The sequence below is a fragment of the Cydia fagiglandana genome, chromosome 3 (genome assembly GCF_963556715.1).
Source record: "Cydia fagiglandana chromosome 3, ilCydFagi1.1, whole genome shotgun sequence".
NCBI classification, from domain to species: Eukaryota; Metazoa; Arthropoda; class Insecta; order Lepidoptera; family Tortricidae; genus Cydia; species Cydia fagiglandana.
In genome coordinates, this window is record NC_085934.1 from 8,949,777 (window position 1) to 8,971,400 (window position 21,624).

The 21,624-nt window shown below is 38.8% G+C and overlaps 3 protein-coding genes across 6 annotated transcripts; 2 read left to right on the forward strand and 1 right to left on the reverse strand.

The window, feature by feature from the left end:
• The first annotated feature begins 111 nt into the window (after window positions 1-111).
• LOC134679975 (aspartyl/asparaginyl beta-hydroxylase) lies at window positions 112-14,643 on the forward strand. Of its 4 annotated transcripts, XM_063538938.1 has the most exons (18): window positions 221-447; window positions 525-713; window positions 1,126-1,235; window positions 1,609-1,884; window positions 2,071-2,352; window positions 3,044-3,194; window positions 4,299-4,477; window positions 5,611-5,719; window positions 8,054-8,131; window positions 8,627-8,713; window positions 8,799-8,914; window positions 9,133-9,448; window positions 10,333-10,430; window positions 11,596-11,830; window positions 12,000-12,105; window positions 12,374-12,953; window positions 13,244-13,374; window positions 14,493-14,643. In XM_063538938.1, the coding sequence occupies exons 1-18, from the start codon at window positions 396-398 to the stop codon at window positions 14,641-14,643; spliced, it is 3,246 nt and encodes a 1,081-aa protein (XP_063395008.1). In that variant the 5' UTR covers window positions 221-395. The 4 variants fall into 4 exon arrangements, with proteins under 4 accessions (XP_063395006.1, XP_063395007.1, XP_063395008.1 ...); XM_063538936.1 differs by lacking the exons at window positions 1,609-1,884; window positions 2,071-2,352 and adding an exon at window positions 112-207 and having other exon boundaries at window positions 338-447; XM_063538937.1 differs by lacking the exons at window positions 1,609-1,884; window positions 2,071-2,352 and adding an exon at window positions 148-211 and having other exon boundaries at window positions 338-447.
• A 1,679-nt stretch (window positions 14,644-16,322) lies between these two features.
• Window positions 16,323-20,157, reverse strand: LOC134679964 (sodium/potassium-transporting ATPase subunit beta-1-interacting protein 4). Its single transcript, XM_063538916.1, has 5 exons — window positions 19,909-20,157; window positions 19,694-19,831; window positions 19,364-19,444; window positions 18,592-18,850; window positions 16,323-18,047 (listed from the first exon to the last, which is right to left on the reverse strand). The coding sequence occupies exons 1-5, from the start codon at window positions 19,960-19,962 to the stop codon at window positions 17,401-17,403; spliced, it is 1,179 nt and encodes a 392-aa protein (XP_063394986.1). The 5' UTR covers window positions 19,963-20,157; the 3' UTR covers window positions 16,323-17,400.
• A 261-nt stretch (window positions 20,158-20,418) lies between these two features.
• Window positions 20,419-21,516, forward strand: LOC134679966 (ubiquitin carboxyl-terminal hydrolase isozyme L3). The gene is made up of 2 exons (XM_063538920.1): window positions 20,419-20,531; window positions 20,642-21,516. Exon 2 carries the CDS (start codon window positions 20,658-20,660, stop codon window positions 21,342-21,344), a length of 687 nt encoding a protein of 228 aa, XP_063394990.1. The 5' UTR covers window positions 20,419-20,531; window positions 20,642-20,657; the 3' UTR covers window positions 21,345-21,516.
• The last annotated feature ends 108 nt before the right edge of the window (window positions 21,517-21,624 follow it).

The following is a 21,624-nucleotide window of genomic DNA, read 5'->3' on the forward strand; positions in this document are numbered from 1 at the left end:
TATACTGAATGAAATTAGTGTATTTACTGTAGAAAATGAAAAAGAAATTATTGTTTCTGAACGATGCGTCAGCCGTCAACAAATGTCAGTAGTCCGCCCCGCCCCCCTGTCCCTGCATCCTACCCGCGGCATATTCAGCTGTCTCCGCCGGTTATTTTTAGGTTAAATTCTAAAATAAATTCAAGAAAGCAGCAGTGGTACTCACATGTATGTAGGTTATTTTAACATTTTCTACGTGCGCATATTATCTTTATTTAAGAAAATTGCGCATTTGGTAGTGTCATACGACTCGTGGCCTAAATTTATTTGTATGTATAAGTGTTCTTTGTTTACTCAGGGTTATGAAACAATAAGAGAGATTCTGTCGCCTGCTGAGCGCCAGATTAAACTGAACCATGTCAGGCGACGTACAACCAAGGAAGCGTAAGGATAAGAAGAGGAAAAAAGGTGAGGTTAAGATATTTAAAACTTATTCGTGCTATATTGGCATATTCTATTTAATAGGTGTTTTATTTGTATTAAAGATGATTTGGGAGTAGAAGAGCCGCGCGGGACGGCGGCGGCGCTTGGCGAGGGGGATGTGTTTATGCACTCGCAGCACGACCACGGCACCGGGGGCCACTGGTGTGCCAAAATTATATTCTTCTCTCTCCTCTTTGTACTGATTGGGCTCATTGGACTAATTATACTGGAAAACCGTGGCCTGTCTGAGTGTAAGTAACATGATTACTGTCTTATTTTGTTTGATTGCATTTTTTAAAGATTCTACATGAAGAGCTTTCAATCTTGTTAGTACTCTTTACCAGTACATTATTGATTCCATTTACGTTTTATTTTATAAAAAAAATTACATGTTGATTATTAATTCTTAACGATTTATAATTATTCGTCATCAATATCATATAATAAAACTATTTATTACTGTTGTAGCTTCCTTAATAGTTACTCACATCACTCCATGAAGGTCAAAAAAGGTGCACACTTTGTTTACTAAAAAAAAAGTTACAAAATTAACTCTAGCTTGGATATAATACTATGTCACTTTCTTAATTTTTGTTTATTAATAATAGACTAATAGTTACGTAAACTTAGTATGTTAATAAAGTAATACTTTATTTCATTTAGTGGAAGCTAATGCTGTACAATCCCAATACTCCGGTGTGCTAGAAGGTTGGCTAGAAGATGCCCCAGACGATGACCACCATGATGAGCACACGCTGGAGCTAAAGCATCATGTAAGTATTGTAATCAGTATGAACTTAGCAGTTAAATCATATGATCAAATTGAACAAAGTAATTTTGTAAAGGGTTCATTATTTCGGTCAATTTGTGAAGCTTTATTTAATGTAATTTTAATATAAATTGATTTGCATTCATATATGATTCAGTTTTTTAAGCTGGTTATTCAAATTTAATTTTACTATTTACATTGCCAATAAATAATCCATATACATACATAAGTACATATACACTATATATATGTATATTATCATCAACATACACAAATGCAAACAAAAAAGGAAGTAATGAAACGAAAGCAAACAGACAGCCTAATTCAATTGAGGTTTTATAGTATTGTGATATGTTGTGTACAAAAAATTCAATTAGGATGATCATGACGATGACCATGATGAGGAAGGAGAGAATAGTGAAGAAGCAGACAACGAAGATCATGATGACGATGATGATGAAGAACATGATGACGATGAAGAACATGAAGATGACGATGAACAAGATGATGATGATGATGAAGGAACTCAAGAAGATGATGATGAACATGATGATGGACCTCAAGATGATGATGATGATGAAGGAACTCAAGAAGATGATGAAGAACAAGAAGGGAACGACAGTGCAGAACAGGATTTAGAAGCTGACAATGAGGTGATTAAGTCATTGATGATTTGAATGTAACTTAATGGTCTAATCTTGAATCTTGTTAAAAGTAGAAAATTAAGCATTTTTCTAAAACTGATTTTTTAAAGAAATCATAGTGTGTCCTAAATAGGTTATCTGAAAATTAATTATAAAACTAATATTAAAATAAACTAAATTAATCATAAACAACAGGAAGAAGATCTCCCATATAGGAATTATTATCAAGAAGACGCGACCGAACCTGATGACGAAGATGGAGAGAATAACGAAGATGAACTGGATAATGATGATGATGATTTAAAAAATGACGAAGATAATGATGAAGATGAACAATTTAGCAACGAATTGGAACAAAATTATGATACAAATGACGATGGTGATGAAGAAAATAATCAGAGTATTGAACAGGATGATGATGACGACAACCAGGAAGATAATCTTGATAACGGAGATAGCAATGAACAAGAAAATGAGGTGCAAAATTATTTGCGAGTGGAAATTGTAGTTTGAGATCTGTAACGTTTTTCGATTGGCACTAATGGTTTTTCTAACTCAATGCTTTTTCTAAAACAATAATTTCAAATACTTGTAACAAAACTGTTACATGTTTTGTGATAGTGTTCTAAATTATATTGCCTATAGAAATTAAAAAATTAACTTTCTTGGCACTGCTTCTTTTGTTAATTTTTATTTTTCATTTTATTTACTTCTGCTTCTTTTTTAATGATTTTATACCTCTTTATTTTTTAGGTTTTACATTTTATTAAGAGTGTACAAGGCTAAATTTGTTTGGCTTATGTGTTTTTATAGTATGATAACACTTTTTTTATTAAACGAATGTACCATTTATTATGGCCTCAAAATTTTTATTGTAAATTAATTCAAATTCATCTGTAAATGTATCAGCCTAAGTCCAATAATAATTATTGATGTTTTATGGTCTCTTGCGAAACTGGCAAAAACGAAACCCGTTAACTTTATTACAAAATGTATATTAATGACATTTTAAACATACATACATACTCGTAATCCTTTTTTTATAAACTAATGAAACACCAAGATTTGTCAATTAGGCTTTTTTGTCTTGTTTATTACACCTATTAAAATACAGAGACTTATTTCAGAATATGTAATTCTTATTATTAAGTGTCGTAATAACTTTTAGGATGAAGAAGAACACGAGGAAGAAGAGGAAGACGCGTCACTGGAAGTGGAGAAAATTGAGAAAGAAGCCCCCGAGGACGAGGAGCCCATCGACGTCGAGCTGCCCGCCTTGCCTGAGGAAGATGACGACGATGATGATGATAAGGACCAAGGTATAAATATTATTTTTAGGGCATTTCATAATCCGGATAAGAATTGTTGATGGAGTCGCCATTGCTGGATACGGCAAGGAAGGAAGGAGGGGGGGATATATATTATGTCTAAATATGCATATAGTTTTTTGGTTACACAAAAAATATGTACTTGACTCTTTCGACCACATCCAATAGGTAGGTATATTTCCATGCAATGCCTAAATATTTTCGTTTATTTTTTAATGGTCGCTAAGAATTTTTGGGGCTCCGTACCTCAAAAAACGGAACCCTTATAGGATGATTGTGTTGTCCGTCTGTCTGTCTGTCTGTCAAGAGTGTCAAGACCCTTTATCTCCGAAACGCGTGAAGGTATTGAGGAGCATTCCATCAAATTGTCTACCGTTGTCCCGTACAAACGCGAAGTTTCTGAAGATTTAAAGGTATAAGAGTTTCCTTTTCTATGACAAATGGTCAAAAATATGCACAGAAAAATTATCGCCTGCTTTAAATGCCGAGAAAAAAGTCGCAACACAGGAAATACAATGCGTTTGTACGGGACAGCCCGTGGAATGCTCCTTGAGATGAAATTAAAACCATGTACTCGGGTCTACCTCTACAGTCCCTTGAAGCTGTGAAAAAATCAAACTTCTAAATTAACTTAAAAAAAAGATAAGGCAGTTTAATATGCCGCATAAAACGAATAATTTGATTCGACACTCTCAAGGGAATCAAAATTTATAGGATACTTTCTGTTAACATAGAAGCATGAAATTTGGCAAACTAGTTGTATTGTCTTATACTACAAGACAAGTATAGCGAAAAATTTTAAAACTATACATTTGTAATTAAGTCAATATAAGATATGTGACGTTCTACGGAAAAGGTACCTTATGGCGGCTGACGCTTACGACGCATAGCACTGCAATAGTATTGGAGCGGCGTTAATAATAGCGTAAGCGCCATAAGGATAAGGTACCATTACCCGTGGGAAGTCACATATAGATGTACCTAAAATTCCTCAACCCTTAAACTGAAAAATAATTTAAAGTTTTATAATAATTTATCCCGTTTTACTAAAAAACATAAAGATTGTTTAAATTAAATAGCACTTAATAATTACAGGATCGGTCGAAGATGCAGGCCATGACGCCGACGATGGCGACGACGGAGATGACGGTGACGACGGTGACAACGGCGACGATGACGACACCAACGAACCCGACGACGACTTCCTAGAGGCCGACGATGACGAACCGCCCGTGGAACGTATCACCGCGCCCTCTGGCAAGCCATTCGATGAGGTACGTCCCTTTAAATCGTAACAACGTCGTTAAATTGATAACAACGAACCTGACGATGACTTCCTAGAGGCCGACAATGACGAACCGCCGGTGGAACGTATCACCGCGCCCTCTGGTAAGCCATTCGATGAGGTACGTCCCTTTAAATCGTACCAACGTCATTAAATTGATAACAACGAACCCGATGATGACTTCCTAGACGCCGACGAGGACGAACCGCCCGTGGAACGTATCACCGCGCCCTCTGGCAAGCCATTCGATGAGGTACGTCCCTTTAAATCGTAGGATTAGGTGTGAAATTCAAGGAAGATGATTGATACAACGAATCTGACAATCACTATCTAGAGGCCGACGAGGAATGGATTACCGCGCCCTCTAAAAATTGTGCCTTTTGGTGAGTTATTTCCCTTAACTATACCTAATAAAACAAAGTCCCCCCCGCGTCTGTCTGTTTGTGTGTCACATATCAATAGAATGATTCTTGATGAAGGTTTAGGTGGATAATTTGTTAAGGTTTTGTATAACCCGTGCGAAGCCGGGGCGGGTCGCTAGTTAAATTATAATGTAACGGCCTCCGAGCCTTGTCGGTAGAAACAATTTACATACGTACATCTTTTATACTGCTAGAGGTTTTTCCGTGTTTTGACCACTACTCACTTAGGGCCTAGGGTCCGTTCGGCAGTCTTAAGCCCAAGAATTGTAAGACTCTAGTAAGAAATAACTCTCTGTTGTACCTCAATTTCTGTAAAGTTTATGTACCTAACCCTGTGTTATATACAATAAAGTGATAACTACTACTACATATCTGAAAGCAAGAGCAGTTTAGACTTCCAAATCAGAGACGTAGAGGCCTAGTTTCTAGGTCTCATTCGGATTATTCCGGATTTCTCACTATGTTTTCTTTCACCTAAGTGCGACTGGTAATAATCAAATGATGTTTCGTATATAAATTCCGAAAAAATCATTTGTACGAGTCGCGGTTAGAACTTATCGCAAAGCTACCAGTACTTTTACCGTAGGTATACCAAAATAGCAAGTTACTACAAAAAGCTTGTAAAAATAATTCGACGCAATAGCCTATTTGATGCAAGAATCTAGTACTCCATTCTTAATGAATTAATTTTGTGAATCAGGTAGAGGATGAGCCCTCATCCGAGAAGCCGACCGACACGCTAGAAGAGGAGGAAGAGTACGAGAAGCGGCAGGAGCAGCTCCGCAAAGAGGAAGCAGAGGCCTCGCATAGTGAGTTACATTTTGTTTATGTTTTGTTCACGTTTTACTCGACTCGCACCCCACACGAACTGATTTTTTCTAGAAAATCAGCACCGGGATATCTATGGTGTCGAAACAAATTTAGGTATCCGTGACCCCTCTATGGTCACCGGTTTCGGTGCTGAATTTCTGTTTTTTTTTCATATATAAAATCAGGTGCCATAGACAATTAATGTCTAAATTTATTCCGTGACCATAGACATTAGACATACCGTAGCTGAAATATCTGGTAATTTCAACTCGGGTGTGGTGCGGCTGTCATATTGTTTTCGTTAGCTTTATGTGGACGCGCCTTTAAATCCTTAATATTGAGACGATGCGAAAACTCGCGTTTCGTTCCATTGCTGTATTAGATCGATCCATTGAATTGGGAGTACCTGTATAGTCAGCAATGTAACGAAACTCTCATTCAAATTCTCGCACGTTCTATCTGATCATAAAGCTTGTTCGAATGTTCGTATTAATAAATGATTTTATTATTAATACGTTTAATATTTCCTAACTATTATGATCAATAATGCCTCACATTACCATGAGCATGATAAGAATTATTTTCGCTTACCTACCACTAACCACTAACTGTAACGTTACACTTAATGAATGTACATAATCCGATGATACTAGATTTACGTGAAAGAAAAATAAATGTTCATTATATTCTCATCTTTTATTTAGCCCCTTGCGCTTGTTTGCAAAATCATTTAATTTACTTAACATAGGCTACACTACTATTAAGAAAATAGTTTAATACCAAACGACAAGTTTTAATACATTGTGCTTAGAACTCACTCGAATTGACGCGTGACCGAACAAAATATCAACACTTTCTCTCTTGAAACCTAAAGCTTAAAAATCCATACATATTTTTTTGTATACCTAGATTTCTGCAAATTATTTGTGCCGTCCCACGGTAAAAGTACCTTATGGCGGTTGGCGCTTACGCTATTATTAACCCCGCTCCAATATTATTGCGGTGCTATGTGACGTAAGCGCCAGCCGCCATACCGCATAGCACCGCAATAATATTGGAGCGGTGTTAATAATAGCGTAAGCGCCAACCGCCATAAGGTACCTTTTGCCGTGGAACGTCACATTTATTGCTACATGTCAGGTACAAATCTTGTGCGTATTTATTTAAGTTTTTAATGGAAAAAAAGATTTAAAGATTTCTGGCATTCCAAGTTACCTACTTATTATAAAACTATTGTTATGTATTTATTATAATTTACGCGTCGATATCTCAATATGTTTATTGATTTAATGGGTAGTAATATAAAACTAGGTAATAAGATTAAACGATAAACGGCAAATTTATTTCTTGAGAAGTTTTTCAAACAGCAGAATTAGGACTGTGGTATCAAATAACGGAAACTTTGGACTCCACACCATTAGCGCCATATTTGATAGAGTGCCAAGGAGCTGTAATTAAAATACTTCATCAATTCCAGGGTATTTTCGTTCAGTCTTACACCTGTTGTAACTGTGTTCGATTGAATGTTCAGATCTATGTTTTAAAGACCGAACGTATCGCAAATAATAGTACAAAAAAATAGGAGAAATATGGATGTATTCGGATCAAACGCATCTTGGTGTTGTAATTTCACTAAGTCAGTGTATGCTTGTGATTGGCTTAATATTGATTTGCCTACTCTATTTGTTATATTTATTGACACCCTTTGTAGAAAAAAATGCCTTTAGTTAGAATTCATTGACATTGCAAGATCTTTCTGTTTCTCTCTCTGACGTTTTTGTTGCCGCCACCAATCTGTCGCTCAAAAGATTAAAAAAGTGAATTCCTCTATTAATCTCATTTCACGGTGCAACTTATCGATTGAACTCACTCATTAACCTAGCATACTCACTATACTACTCAATTATGAAAAGTACCGTAGCGGTGCAAATAAAATCAATCGCCCCTTGTCGAGACAAGCTTTTGGTCGAACATGTCTCATGTTTGTATCTTACTCGTACTTATTGAAAAATTAATCAGCAAACAATATGGTGACTTGTCTCAGTTATCTATACTAAGTATCTTCTTCGACCTAGCGTTTTCCCGGCCTAGCGCCAGGGTCCGCTTTCCTGCTCAGTCTTCTCCACTTTGCCCAATATCCTTTGCTTTATCTATACTAAGTATATTAAAAAAAAACTCTTGAACATTTAAGAAATTATTGAAACACTAAAGTATACCTACGGACTGGTACTATTTACCGCGTCAATGATGGGGTCTGTTCTGTAGCGTCAAAAGTAACATAACCGTACGTTAAGCTTGAAACGGCCGACCCTAAGTGTGGGGCGTTGTTGCAGTGTGGCTGAAGCTGAGCATTGGCGGCGCCCTGCTGGTCGCCACGCACGCTATTGTACGCCGCGCCACCGCCTCCAGTGGTGCGTACACATTTTATGGCTCCTCTACACGATGGGCCAACGCTGGCCAATCCAAGGGACGCATTTATGCGTTAGAGGGAGCAAGTGATATTGCTATCTCATTCTACCACATGGCTGCGTCCCTTGGAGTGGCCGGCGCTGGCCATTCGTGTAGAGGAGCTATTAAACTTATTACCACTGTATTGTTGTAGGCTTGAATATCTGAATCTCGATTTGATTCACTTTAGCATACTTAACTTTCGCTGCTCTTGTGTATGTGCTGACAACTGAACTATTTGAAGTAAATACTCATGGTTCTCTTTTAAATTCTCTCATTGGTGCCATTAAAGATTTGTACCTATAAAATGCTATAAGTTTTAAGTAACTTATGTGATTATACCCACTTGATTCTGCCACGTACCTATATTATGAAGCATAATTCGTAAAGAGTTTAGTCACGTAAACACATAGCATTTGCTTACTCCCCTCTCGCTAAGACGAAGTTTTGTATAACAGATGTTCCACAATCTGAAGGTGCTAGAGAAGTGACACCCTCAGTAGACCGACGTATGACTCTGATTCCGGAAGAACCGCCTGAACCTGGTAGGCCAAATACGAATAAATTATTTTTCTATTTTACTAAATTACAATTGGTACATTTCTCGTATTTATTAATTTCTTTATGCAGTTCCGATTAAAAAGGTGTCACAAGAGAGCTCTCGGCCAATACCTTCTATTACAAGAAAATCACCTACTTTCGAAGAAAGTGAGGAAGAAGGGGAAGAGGAACCTGTGACCTCTAAAGTAAGTTATTTTAAGATTACATCAAAAATTTTGAAGTTTATAGCATTTATGGGAATTGTTCTAATTCTACACCATAATCGTATAAAGGATTGGAAAATACTCGAAACGTCGGGATTGAAATGTGTTATTTTGTAGTCACACAATATAGGCGATCGATTTATTTAAATCAGTGCAAATTTTGGTTCGTACCAGGGATTTTGAACATGAACTATCCACAGATTCAAGCAATTAAAGAAGAAGAAAATAAGGAACTTTACAGCGACGAAGAGGAACCCGAGGAAGACTTCGAGGAAGAACCAGTTGTTCAGAAAAAAGTTGCCCCCGCTGCGGCCAAACCTCCAAAGGAACCAACCCCAGAGCCTGAGGAAGATGTCCCTGACGACGTCGAAATAATTGACGACGAACAAATCGAGGAGGGCGAGGAGGAAGTAGAGGATGAGGAGGAAATATCGGATGTGGACGATGAGGAGCTGCTGACGCGGCTGGAAGCCAAATATGGCCGCTTGCCGGAGCCCGAGCGACCGGCGAGACGCAGTAAAGACAACGCTGTTGTGTCTTGGTTGTCCCGTAACAGAATGGTTTTTATGTTAACCGTCTAACTGCATGACTAACTTGAAGTGAGTGCATTTTTGTATAGAATTTTAACGTTACATTTTTTTAAATAATGACAAACGTTTTTGCTGGAGATCTTTTAAGTGTTGTCTCGCTGTCGGGCAACTTTTGTAATTAAACTATTCTAGAACATGAGGAATTTACAAATAGTGTTATTTGTAAATTATTTATTATTCAAATAATAGCGAATAATTGCAAAATCCATACGCAAATTAATCTTAAACTAAAACTCCCCGCGTCCCTTAAGGGCAAAGGTCCTCAGTAGCAACGATACCGTTCGCGATAGGCAACCGTTGCACCAGGAACGACCTGGGGGCCTAGACAAGGTGACAATCCTTGATAGAAAACGCCAATCGAAACTTAAGTACTAATATTTTCATAGCATCTGTCATCCTAATAGATTATTTTTATTCGGTTGGCCTGTAACTTAAATTTCGGATAGAGTATTTTCATGATACCTACCTAAATCGATGAGTTTTTTGCTTGACTAAAGTTACTTATGTATTAAGTGGTAGAGAAAGTTTATGCTGGTATAGCTTCGCTAGGCGAGTGATGCAAAATTAGCCCTTTTCTCAATCTCTAATCCCTCACCGGTTACTCTCTCAATGGACTACCCCTAGATCGTTGCTTCAAACATAACCATCTAAGCTTCGCTAAGGGTGGTACTCCACCTGTCCAATATCATTGCGTCTCAATCTCTCATTAAGCAAAATGTGAGACGCAATACACCGTGGCCAAACATATTGGATAGGTGGTATCACCCTGAGGATCGGAACGCATATGAATGAAGTTGTGTTGTTTTTCAGAGGACGGCGGGAACAGTATAGAGGCCGGGTGGCCGGGCGAGCCCGCCGACGCCTACTGGCGCCAGCAGCTCGATGACGCCGAGCGAGAGTTCAACCAGGTACTAACAACTTAACCCTTGGTAGACCTTATAACGTTGCGATAAGGTTTACGAATCGTCAATAACTTTGTCAACGATGATATGGCATCTAAAAAGAGCCGGCCTTATTGGTTGTCGCCCTTATAGCACGATAACGATAATACAATATACTTATTGTTAGTATTTTTGTAATACCACTCGATAGATGATTTTTTATCTTATCAAGTATCGATATCGACAGAATAATGTTTCTAACTCAAGCACGATTGCGACAGTCTTTTGTTTTGCCGCTAAAATTTCGGACTCTGCTTATCATTATCGCGTGACATAGGCAACCATTATATGTCACGATCAGTTTGAAAAATTGCAAAGTTTTTAGTACTTATATTACTGTCAATTGTCAGGGTTGATAATGACTCATAGCTCAATATACAGTCTGTGCGGAAAGAAGAGTCGTAGAATGTATAGGCTCATTTCACCACTCACTCTTTCCGTACAGACTATCGAACTGTGCTTTAGTTAAATTGTTATAGCCAATACACGCTTAAAGATATTTTGCATCTGAAAAAACCCTTTTATTAAGTCATATATGGGACATTCAAACTTTAGTTGGTGTATACCTTTCAAATAGTAGATAGTCTAACTGTTTTTGCGCATGAAGTGTGGCCGATTACAAGACGCTTTTTTACTCGTTGCATGTTGTGATAATAAGGATACACCAACTCAGTCAAATTACCTTCACAAAATGTCACCTATTTTGGAAAGGCTCAAGTCTAATAAGTGAAATAAATGTATTGAAGTTATATTTATGAAAAACTCAATTGAATTCCAGGATTGGCTGGACTAACTGAATGCATCTTTAACTACATTTAAACTTTGTTCGTTGTGCCATTTCCCGCGCTCCCTGCGAGCGACCCGGGCCTACCGCGCCTGCACCCCGCGCGTCCCCCGGCTCGCGCGCAGGGACCTAACCATAGATTATAGATTTTGAGTGTTAGTAGTGTTGCCATATAAAATTAAAAAATTTCGGACAATGGATTACTTAGCCTTGTGGATATTAAAATAAGGGTTTCTCCTGTTAGTAAAATACAACTAAAACAATTTAGGGGAAACTCTTGATGGTGGTCCTAAGTGTGAACAATTAATACACTAGTCCCCTTAAGTGTGTTGTGTTACTAACATTGAGGGCGCTCTGATGGCTGCGGCGGATCGAGCGAGCGCCGCGCAGCTGAAAACCAGTGCCCGCGCGCGTTGGATTGTGGCCAAATCCTTGGATGCCGCGGCGGAGAGGAAACGAGACAACGTGCTACTCGGACGCGCGATAGCAGCATACCTCGAGTTGCTTAAGATGAACGAACGACTGTCGAATAAGAAACTGATTGAAATCGCAGAGAGAACTATTAACAGGATACAATTTAGAGGTAAAGATGTATGATTTATTATTATAATGAAATGACAGCAATTTCTATTATAGACTACATTTCTTGTTTATTGACGCCTCAAGGCCTAGAGGGGCAGCTTGTCACATTTTTAGTTATAATTGTTTTTTTTAATCTTAGTTAAATAATCTAAACAGTATTTTTTTGTTAGGCACCTACCTCAACGCGGAACCAGTGTACCGTCTGCTCATTCGCCGGTTTCCTGACGAGCCTTCTCACAGGACCAATTTAACTGTTATGTTCCTGATGGCCAATAGGTGAGATAGTTTCTATTGATTATGTTAGGTACCCTTCACATAATTTCATCTATTAATATTTTATTTGTTGTTCGTAATATTTAACTTGAAAGCATCACTCTATTTCTCGCTGGAATCTCTTGTACGTAACCTTTTCTCAGGGAGCCACACATTCTCTCTCCACTATATTAATTTAAAGGACTATGGTTATAATCCCACACACTCATTAACAAAGCTTATAGTTAACTGAAATGACATCAAATTAATATAAAAGTATACGTTGTTCCAGGGCCGACCTAGCCGAAGAAGTGCTCAAAGAAACCCTCAAACGCTGGCCCAACGACCGCCTCGCCCTAGCCCAATACGGCTTCATACTCAAAACCCAGCACAACCGGCTCGAGGAAGCCCTAGACCACTTACAGAGGGCGCTCGAGGGAGACACGGGCCCCGCCACTGAACCTAGATTTTATTACCATTTGGGAGATACTTTATTATTACTAGGGCGGTTTGAAGAAGCCCACGAAGTGCATAAAAGAGGCGCAGCTCACGGCCACTTCCTTTCGCCCGCTCAGCGCTCCCTATACAATGTTCCGAGGCTAAAAGGCCAACCCTGGTGGAAGATAGAGGAAACTCCTTACATTAAATTAGCGCGTGATTTAGAAAAGCATTGGAAGGAAATCCTAAAGGAGGGGGAAGCTGCGAGAGCGCTATACGAGCAGGAGAAGGAGGGTCTGAAAGAGAGGGGGGAGTGGTCGCAGCTGGATCTGTTTGTGAGAGGGAGGGAGATAGACGGGCGGTGTGCGCGCGCGCCCGTCACGTGTGCGGTGGTGCGGCGGGAGGTGGCGGCGGCCGGCTGCCGGCGCGGACAGGTGGGTTCTTCATTGCATTAGTAGGCGAAGCACATGATTGGCGCGACAATATCTCGCCGCGAGATAGACTACCCGTCTTTTTCTAACTGTATTAATTAAATAGGGGCGGGTAGTCTATCTCGCGGCGAGATACGGTCGCGCCATGTTCATGTGCTAGCCCGGCTGGACATGTATATTTTGAATCATCCACAGCTACAATTGTCGTATTTATAATACCAATTTGTACATGATCAATTATTACGACCATTTGCTTTTTAATGTAATTTAGCGTTATTATTATTCTTTGATAGGTCAAATTCAGCTCAATGCGCGCCGGCACGCACGTCCGGCCACACGTCGGCCCCACCAACTGCCGGCTCCGGATGCACCTGGGGCTCAGCAATACCAAACATACTTTCATACGCGTTCACCAAGAAACCAGGTAATAACCATTATGATAAGTATCTACAATATCGGTGTTCATCGACATAGTCGTAAAACATAAATACCTAATGTTCAGAGCTCGGCAGGGGTGAGCCATTTTGACGTCACTTATGTCAAGTGTAGATATTAATACCTTAGAAAGAAATATTTAAATAAAACTTTATTAATTATAATTAAACTAAAATGACAATGCCTTATGTACAAATAAACTTTAATAGTAGCATATAGATGGATATACATATTATTTGAAGAGGTGTGCTAAAAAAGCTTGCTATAAAATTAATTTGTTTTAATGGCAACGTAAAGATCGTAGCGGAAAGGCAGCCTAAATAAAATAATTTCTTTAGTTATTAAATTACACAAAGTGGCGATCAAAGTGGCGTGCTCTTGTGTTGGAGGCCAAGACTCATTTTGGGTCACCGCGCCAACAAAGTAAGTAGTAAGTAAGTTAAATTACACCACATATACCATCGAATGACAAGGCATATCTATGTTGTGCAAACTCTGAGAACAGCTCACCCTCGCCGAGCTCTGCTAATGTTAGATAATGTACGGCACGAGTCCTAGCGCTACGCTAACATTTATATGCAAGCTTTTGCAAGAGCGTATTTTGAAATTTGGCGCCCCGCGCCAATACGTTTCGCCGCCCCAGAAGTCAAGGAAGAAAAATAACAAAATGCAATCCACCAGGGGCGGCATTATGCCGCCCCTGGGGGTTGGCGTCCCGGGCCATGGCTCGGTTGACCCTAGGGTAAATACGCCCCTGAGCTTTTGCCTACTAGACTACTTTATGGCTCTTAAGTGTTTGTCCAATAAAAAGTTGCCAATCCATTTCAACTGAATCTCAATCCTTAAAATGGCTAATTTGCCAAAATACCTCAATGTCAACCAAATCCGCCTTTGCTATGTCGAAATTCAAAGTACCCTCAGATAACCTTGAATTTAAATGCCTGAAGCAACCTTGGTATAACACGAGTTATACTAAAAGATTATATTTTAGCACATGTATTCTTGGAAAAGGAAACATTCTGTCTGTACTGACAGTCAGTTCTGTGTGACTTACCTCATATTACAAGTTTTAAGGTATTAGCTCCCATTAATTTTCTGTTAAAACAGGCAGTGGGAGACAGGCAAGGTGTTCATGTTCGACGATAGCTTCGAGCACGAGGTGTGGCACAACGGCACGGGCTCGCGGCTCGTGCTCATCGTCGACGTGTGGCATCCCGAGCTCACCGCCGCCGAGCGGAGGCAGCTGCCGGCCATTTAGCAAGGCTCGGAACCGGTTTTCTTTTTTAAATACCAAAATAGCCCAATATTTTTAATTATTTTATGGTCTTCACGTGGGACTGAATCGTTTATTTCTGAAGAAAAAACCGGTTCCGAGCCTTGCCATTTAGGCCCGAAGTAGAGGTTAATTCTCGAAAGCTGGCACGAATGGAATGAACAAATCTTTGATTGTATGAGTGACACCTGTAGTATCGGTATACAGTCTAGAGCCACCATTTCATTGATGATACACATATAGATTTTTTCATTCGCTCGTTCATTCCATTCCTGTCAGCTCTTGTGAATCCGACTTGCCGGTCAATCCACGGCCAAAGTAACGCGAGTCAGGATTCGTTTTGTTCATGATGCAAACTTAACTAAGTATAATTTTTATACCTGAGAGATATATTGCCGTTGCATCGCGTTACTTTATCGCTGAGAAACCCAATCAACCTAACTGGAATCTGAGATTAAGCGACATAATTCTAAGTTAACAATTGGTAAAACTTCACGCCAATATGTGCCATATTGACAATACAAAACATGATTTCAGACTGGTTAACATTAAATAAATGGCTTCCACAACCGTCATCTCATAGTATTTAAGTTGTATGAATTATACAAGTATAATTGATAGATTTTTTTACAGTTTTTATATGTGAGCATGTTCAGGCGTCATGCTTATCATTAAACAGTTTCTTTTTATCCTGTTTAGGCCATGCTTACAGAGCATCAGTACATTTAGACTGTAGTACGTGTAAATATATTGTGTGTAAATGTATTTTCGCTCTATCACACTTAAGGGAATGCGAGGAATCAAGCCTATTTACGTACTTAATACCTATCAGCGTTTTTACGCAATATTTCACATAAAAAGTACATAAATCTGTTCTAAAGAACCAATGTATTCTATTATAATTTATTTAATGATAATTATTGAATGGTTGAATGTTGATTATTTTTTTATCACCTTGAAAAAAAGTATTTTTTGAAATCTCAAAAAGCAAGTCTCATTTGTGTTATGTTAGCAATATTTGCATTTGTCTTGGAAAGACGTCGATTGTATGAAATGTAATGTGATATGATTGTTGCACGACCTTGTTACTATTGTAAGGTAATTTAAGACTTATTTATTAATAAAAGTGAATATAATTCCAATGCTCGATTATAAATTAGTTTTATTCGCTTGGAGTCTCGAGCCTGCTCAGGCTGTATGATTTTCCCGTAAATGAAACCTGGTTAGATCGTTTGTGAGGCTTGAGGAAAAGTGCACGTTGGAGGGCTATGTTGTGGTATAAGGGCCAGTTGCACCAACCACATTTGACAGACTGATCAACGTCAGCCGGCGCGCCCCGGCGTTTTACTATGAAACTTTCCATACATAAAAATTTAGCGAACTCTTTAATGATACTAACAGTTCGGTGCAACCGAACCTAAATCGGATAAGTGCTTAACATGATTTGGACACTTCACGCTCGCTCCCTTATTAGGTCCAGGGTCTGCCAGCTTATGGCCAAAATCAGAAATTAGCAATATTATCTCTTCGAGTTCATAAACTTAGGGCTTTTGTCCTGTGCTGCCCTCTACAATCACGCACACTATAGAAATACTGCCGCTTTTCAACAAGCAGTCGCGCATAAAAAAATACTTAGGTAGGTTTAAAGATGAATAAAATATTTGTTTATCCATAAGTGTGTATTTGGTATAAAATTACCTGGAAAGTTTTCCTTAAAAATAAACTAAAAAAATAATTACTTGACTTAAAACTAATAAAGCTCATTTTTCTAGTAATTAAGTATTGGACCACATTTGTAACATGTTGACTCACAACAATAGGACGCATAGATATGTAAAATGACCTTAATTTGACGACTACGAACTTGCGATTCAAATCGAATATTTAAATCTTGTCATAGCTATTACTTTTTAATGTTACTTGGACGGACAACATTACAAAGGACACTTGGCAAGACTACAATTAATTGGTAAAAACATGTAAGTATACGAATATTGAGATTCATTTAGTGATATTGTGAAATATAAAGATTCAACTTCTAATCTTATACTAAGTACCTACAAAATGTGTAAGGTCAGCTGTCGTGTTTTGCAAATCGCACATACGATCCAGTTGGAATGATTTTAATTACAGTATTATTATATTTATGGCAGCAATATCGTTGTTGATTTTGTTATAAAGAGTAAAACAGTGTGAATATTAGAATGGAATGGAATATCAGCTGATTGAATTCACAAACATAAAGTATCCTAACACTTGTTAGTAATTCGGATTTTAATACAGATCGTTATAAAAAGTTCACGATTTTAAAAACAAACATTTAACTCGTGCTAAGTACTAAATTCGATCATTAAAACACTTCTTACAATCAACAGTAGAAATAACAGGCGTCACATTCTTAAACCTAACAAATAATAAAAGGAATGTATTTTATACATCACAACAAGGAGATTCTTATTAGTACAGAAAGTCTTAAACAATACTTTAGGAAATTGCAAATAAGTATCAAACGATCACCACAACAGACTTATCGCTGACATCACATAAAGGTCAAAAAGATAATAAAATTGAGCTAGAAAACGGTCACTGGAAGAAGGCACACGGGAAAAAATTACAAATAAAATCCGCGGCGTCACTTTCGCTCCGCTGCATCTACGTGAGCATCTTTAAGGTTCACGGGTCACGTCTTTTGAAGTAAAATTAATCGCATCCGTGCGACATTAGTGGGAGTAAAACTAGCAACTAGGGCATCATGTTGTAGTCGTTCTGCTGGTAGGCGGGCGGGCCGGGCGCCTGCGGCGTGGCGGCGGCGGCGCGCGCGCAGTAGGGCGGCGCGGGCGCCCACCCGCCCCCGCGCCCGTACGGCGACTCGCAGCGCGGCCCCGAGTCCGAGCGCACGTCGTAGTGAGCCGAGTACTCCTGCGTCACGTTGCCGTATGTGGGGTTCGATTCGTAGTTTCGATGATCGTATTGTTGAGTTCGGTCGTACGGCCCGGCGACGTCGTAGCCGGCGCCGGGTCCCCGGATCGTGTCGTACCGCCGGGTGGTGATGGTGACCGACTCGGTCGGCGGCGGCGGCTCGTACGCGTCGCGGGCCGGGTCGGGCGCGTGGTAGGAGGCGGGACGCGCGGCGTGGAAGTTGGAGTAGGACGAGTGCGCCGAGGCGGGCCGGGAGCGCGGCTCGCGGGGCAGCGACGCGGTGGACGCGAGGTAGCCGTTGTTCCTGTACGATCGTCGGGATCTTCGCACGGACGAGCCGGCGCCTCGTGAGCCCGACCTGCGCTTGACTCGACGCGGCGTCATCGGTTTTAGGGAACTCTCGCTTACGTTTGTTTCGGTGGGGCTGAGCTCTATCGTGTAGACTGGCCGGCGTGGTAGAGTGCCTTTTACTATAATGAAATAACATAGACATTGAATTGGGATAAAAACCACAGGATTTTATAAACAAGTACTTATTCAAAACTCTATTATTAGCGTGACTATAACAAAATCACGACTTAATAGCGTATAGTTAAGTTTTAAAATTACGCCGACATTTCTAAGAATGGCATTGTCCCCATGGTCACGCTAGTTAGAAAATGTTGTTGTTGAGCCAGTCTTTCTCCATTTCCCCTGAGTTTGAAGATAAGCGACTCAAAATCCTTTTCATAAATAATAATGTTTAAAAATCGTGTAAATTTAAAGTAGCTAAATAGCTACTAAATAAATAACACCTAAAAAACTAGATAAAAACTAAATAAAAACTAGATTTTAATCTACTTCAATTGTTCAATAATTCCTTCTAAAAAACAGACTCGCCTAATAAGATGGGATGACAAAATCCTGCAGGTAGCAGGAACACAAGGAACTTTAGTATTTTAAGCCAAAGGATTCTGTTTCTAAAGAGAATAATGAATAAAGTAAAGGTGATATACCAATTTTGTTGACATATACCTGATGCTCCTGATGGTTTTCTTCTCTTATACGACTGAATAGTCAAGAGAATGGATAGTGGCAATGCAGCAATTGTGAGAAAAGCTGCTACAGCAGACTGTGTAAGCTCCACATGATGCCATGGGAGGAAGCAGCCATCCACGCGGGTGGGCCTCAGTGAGCCGGGGCCATCTTCCTCGCTCCATACTGTCTGGCAGCCCCAGCCATTGCCTTCCCACCAGCTAACACTACCTGTCCCGAAGGATAGAAGGCCGCTTTCCTGGATTACAATGCACTGACTGTAGAGGACTGCTCAATAAGAATGATTCTGATTAGGAAAACAATGCAAAAGGGAGGGTTAAAGGTTATGTCCAATATTTTGGACAGGTATCAGCACATTAAGTGTAGTGGTTTTGGGCTGCCTTTTTCTTTTTCAGTGAAGCACTTCACCCCCTCCCTTTTCTAGGTATATAATTGGTGGGGAACTCCTGAAAGATTATTCTACTAGGAATACACACATGTATATTGTACTTTCTTCAGAAAGTAAGTAAAGCATCAATTTGTAACATAGGTATTACAGAGGTACATTTAATTTTAACTATAATATATAAACATTTTGAGTTCAATTATTGACCGATGTGTTAGCGAAGGTCTCTGTTTTAACTTGGGCCAAATGGTTTCATATGTGTGGATGTTTTTCGCTTTTACATTTTCTAAGCTTATCACGAGGTCTACACTTACGGAGTATAAGTTATATGCAAATCAAACTATAAATAACCTTTGGAAAACTTACCCTATTCAAAGATCCAAGATTAAGATAATAGCATATTAAAAATATATTCCATGTTAGCCACATAAAACTCCATATTGCATACTGAAAAAGAGAAAAAAATAGTTGTAGCATAGCAAAATCTAAAGCTAGAAATCCTAATTACATTCTAATATAATTTATTTTGCAGCAATACATAACACAAAAGACTATGAGCACTCATAAACAGCAAATTTATAACATGTAATACTATTAAACATAGTGTAGTTAAAATAGGTCAGTAGCATACCATTCATACCAATTTATTACTCATCTATATAAACAATAGGCAAGGAAATGACTCAGGCCACTTACCGCTATTAGGTACTTCGTAATGTATTGAACTGCTCCAAAGGATCCAAATATTATCAGAAGAATATTCACGAAGTTAGCGATTATGGGTACCCACATGAAACCTAAGAAGTCAAACACTTGTCGCTGTACGGTGATAATCTGCAAAGGTAAATCGATTATAAGGCATTGAAATTATAACGTATCATATCAATTTTTAAGTTACAAAAAATACATACCAATTCGATAATACAAACGGTCAATAACAAGCCTCTTAACTCGCAAATTGCCATTGTATATAAATCAGGTACGCTTTTACTATTTTCCACAAAAGTTTATTTGTTCTTTGTTGTAATATATATATTTAAAAATAAACGAAGCCATACTCAATCAAAACGATTGCAGTAAAGGACTAATTATACATAGAAATAAATTAAAACAAGAATAATTAATAGGTAACATAACGAAACTAGCTAGTAGTTAGTGTAGTAGTAGGAAATCATAGATTGCGAAGGTTTTTTTTTATGAAAGTGACAGTTATTATACATCGGCAATATAGTCATGTATATCTTTTTTTTCGTTAATCGTTTAAAGTACTAATAGACGGGCGTACCGTGCCGCGACCTTCGCTAGTCCGATACGCGGTCAATCATGCAATTATTGAGGTGTGTAGAGCCCATTGATCTGATTCCATAGACTATAGACAATGACTAAGCTCGAAATTTGACAGATTACACTATCTGTGATCTGTGGCATTGATTGACAAAATTTCTTTGAGGGTGTGTATTGATCCATCATCTTTTATAGCATTAGAGAAGAATCTTACAGGGGAAGGGACTCTCAGCTCAGTAAATTATAACCGGTATGTATTTTTTCACACTTTGTTTCAATATACCGAAATTCATAAGATTCAAAACGTACTTTTATAACAAACCAAAAGACGCCGGTAACCTTAGACATTTTTTGTTTCAGAATAATAGAATAAAAAATGGCAACTCTAATTCCGCTGGAATCTAACCCGGAGGTTATGAACAAATTTCTACAGAAGCTGGGTGTACCGAGCAGCTGGTCTATTGTTGATGTAATGGGGTTGGACTCCGAAATGCTCTCCTGGGTGCCTCGCCCTGTGCTAGCCGTAATGCTGCTTTTCCCGATATCCGAGAAATACGAACAGCACAAACAGCAAGAGGAAAGTGACATTTTGTCTAAAGGGCAAGAAGTTTCTAGCAATATTTTTTATATGAAACAAAATCTAAGCAATGCTTGTGGAACCGTTGCCTTGGTACATAGCGTTGCTAACAATACTGATAAGATCCATCTGAATGATGGTGTAATGAAAAAGTTCCTAGACGAAGCTAAAGGACTGGATGCAGCAGCTCGTGGCGCTCTGTTGGAGAAAACTGATGGTATTATCAATGCTCATAAGGAATTGGCACAGGAGGGCCAAACTAACACTCCAAGTGCCGAAGATCCTGTCAATCATCATTTTATTACATTTGTACACAAAGATGGTGCATTATATGAACTGGATGGGCGTAAGGCTTTTCCAGTTAACCATGGACCAACAACTGCCGATACTCTGTTAGATGATGCAGCCAAAGTTTGCAATGAGTTCATTGCCAGAGATCCTGAAGAGGTTCGCTTCACGGTGGTTGCTTTAACTGCTACTGACTGAGCATTCGAAACTTTACCAATTTTTAAACCTACCAAAATTTAAAAGACTAGGTCATTTTCAAGCAATGTGCTTCAAATGTTAAGCTTATATAAAGTATTCTTGTAATAAATTTAATAAAAAAACTGCAATGCGAGGCAAGGCAAGCTTTTGTGATACCAATAAAATAATTATTAAGACATCAGTGTTTCATTGCTATCTCCTAACACCAAGACAATATTATTAAAGGTATCTTGGAGCATTGACAAATCTGAAAAATAATACCTAGGTATCAACTGAGTTA

Bases quoted from the DNA above. Each gene is read 5' to 3' on its own strand.
- LOC134679975 (XM_063538938.1), top strand. From the start codon at position 396: ATGTCAGGCGACGTACAACCAAGGAAGCGTAAGGATAAGAAGAGGAAA. The intron at 1,885-2,070 runs GTGATTAAGTCA...CATAAACAACAG, and splicing joins ATTTAGAAGCTGACAATGAG to GAAGAAGATCTCCCATATAG. The intron at 2,353-3,043 runs GTGCAAAATTAT...AATAACTTTTAG, and splicing joins GCAATGAACAAGAAAATGAG to GATGAAGAAGAACACGAGGA.
- LOC134679964 (XM_063538916.1), bottom strand. From the start codon at position 19,962: ATGGCAATTTGCGAGTTAAGAGGCTTGTTATTGACCGTTTGTATTATC. The intron at 18,851-19,363 runs GTAAGTTTTCCA...ATTGTAATCCAG, and splicing joins ATCTTGGATCTTTGAATAGG to GAAAGCGGCCTTCTATCCTT. The intron at 18,048-18,591 runs GTATATGTCAAC...ATTTCATTATAG, and splicing joins AAAACCATCAGGAGCATCAG to TAAAAGGCACTCTACCACGC.
- LOC134679966 (XM_063538920.1), top strand. From the start codon at position 20,658: ATGGCAACTCTAATTCCGCTGGAATCTAACCCGGAGGTTATGAACAAA.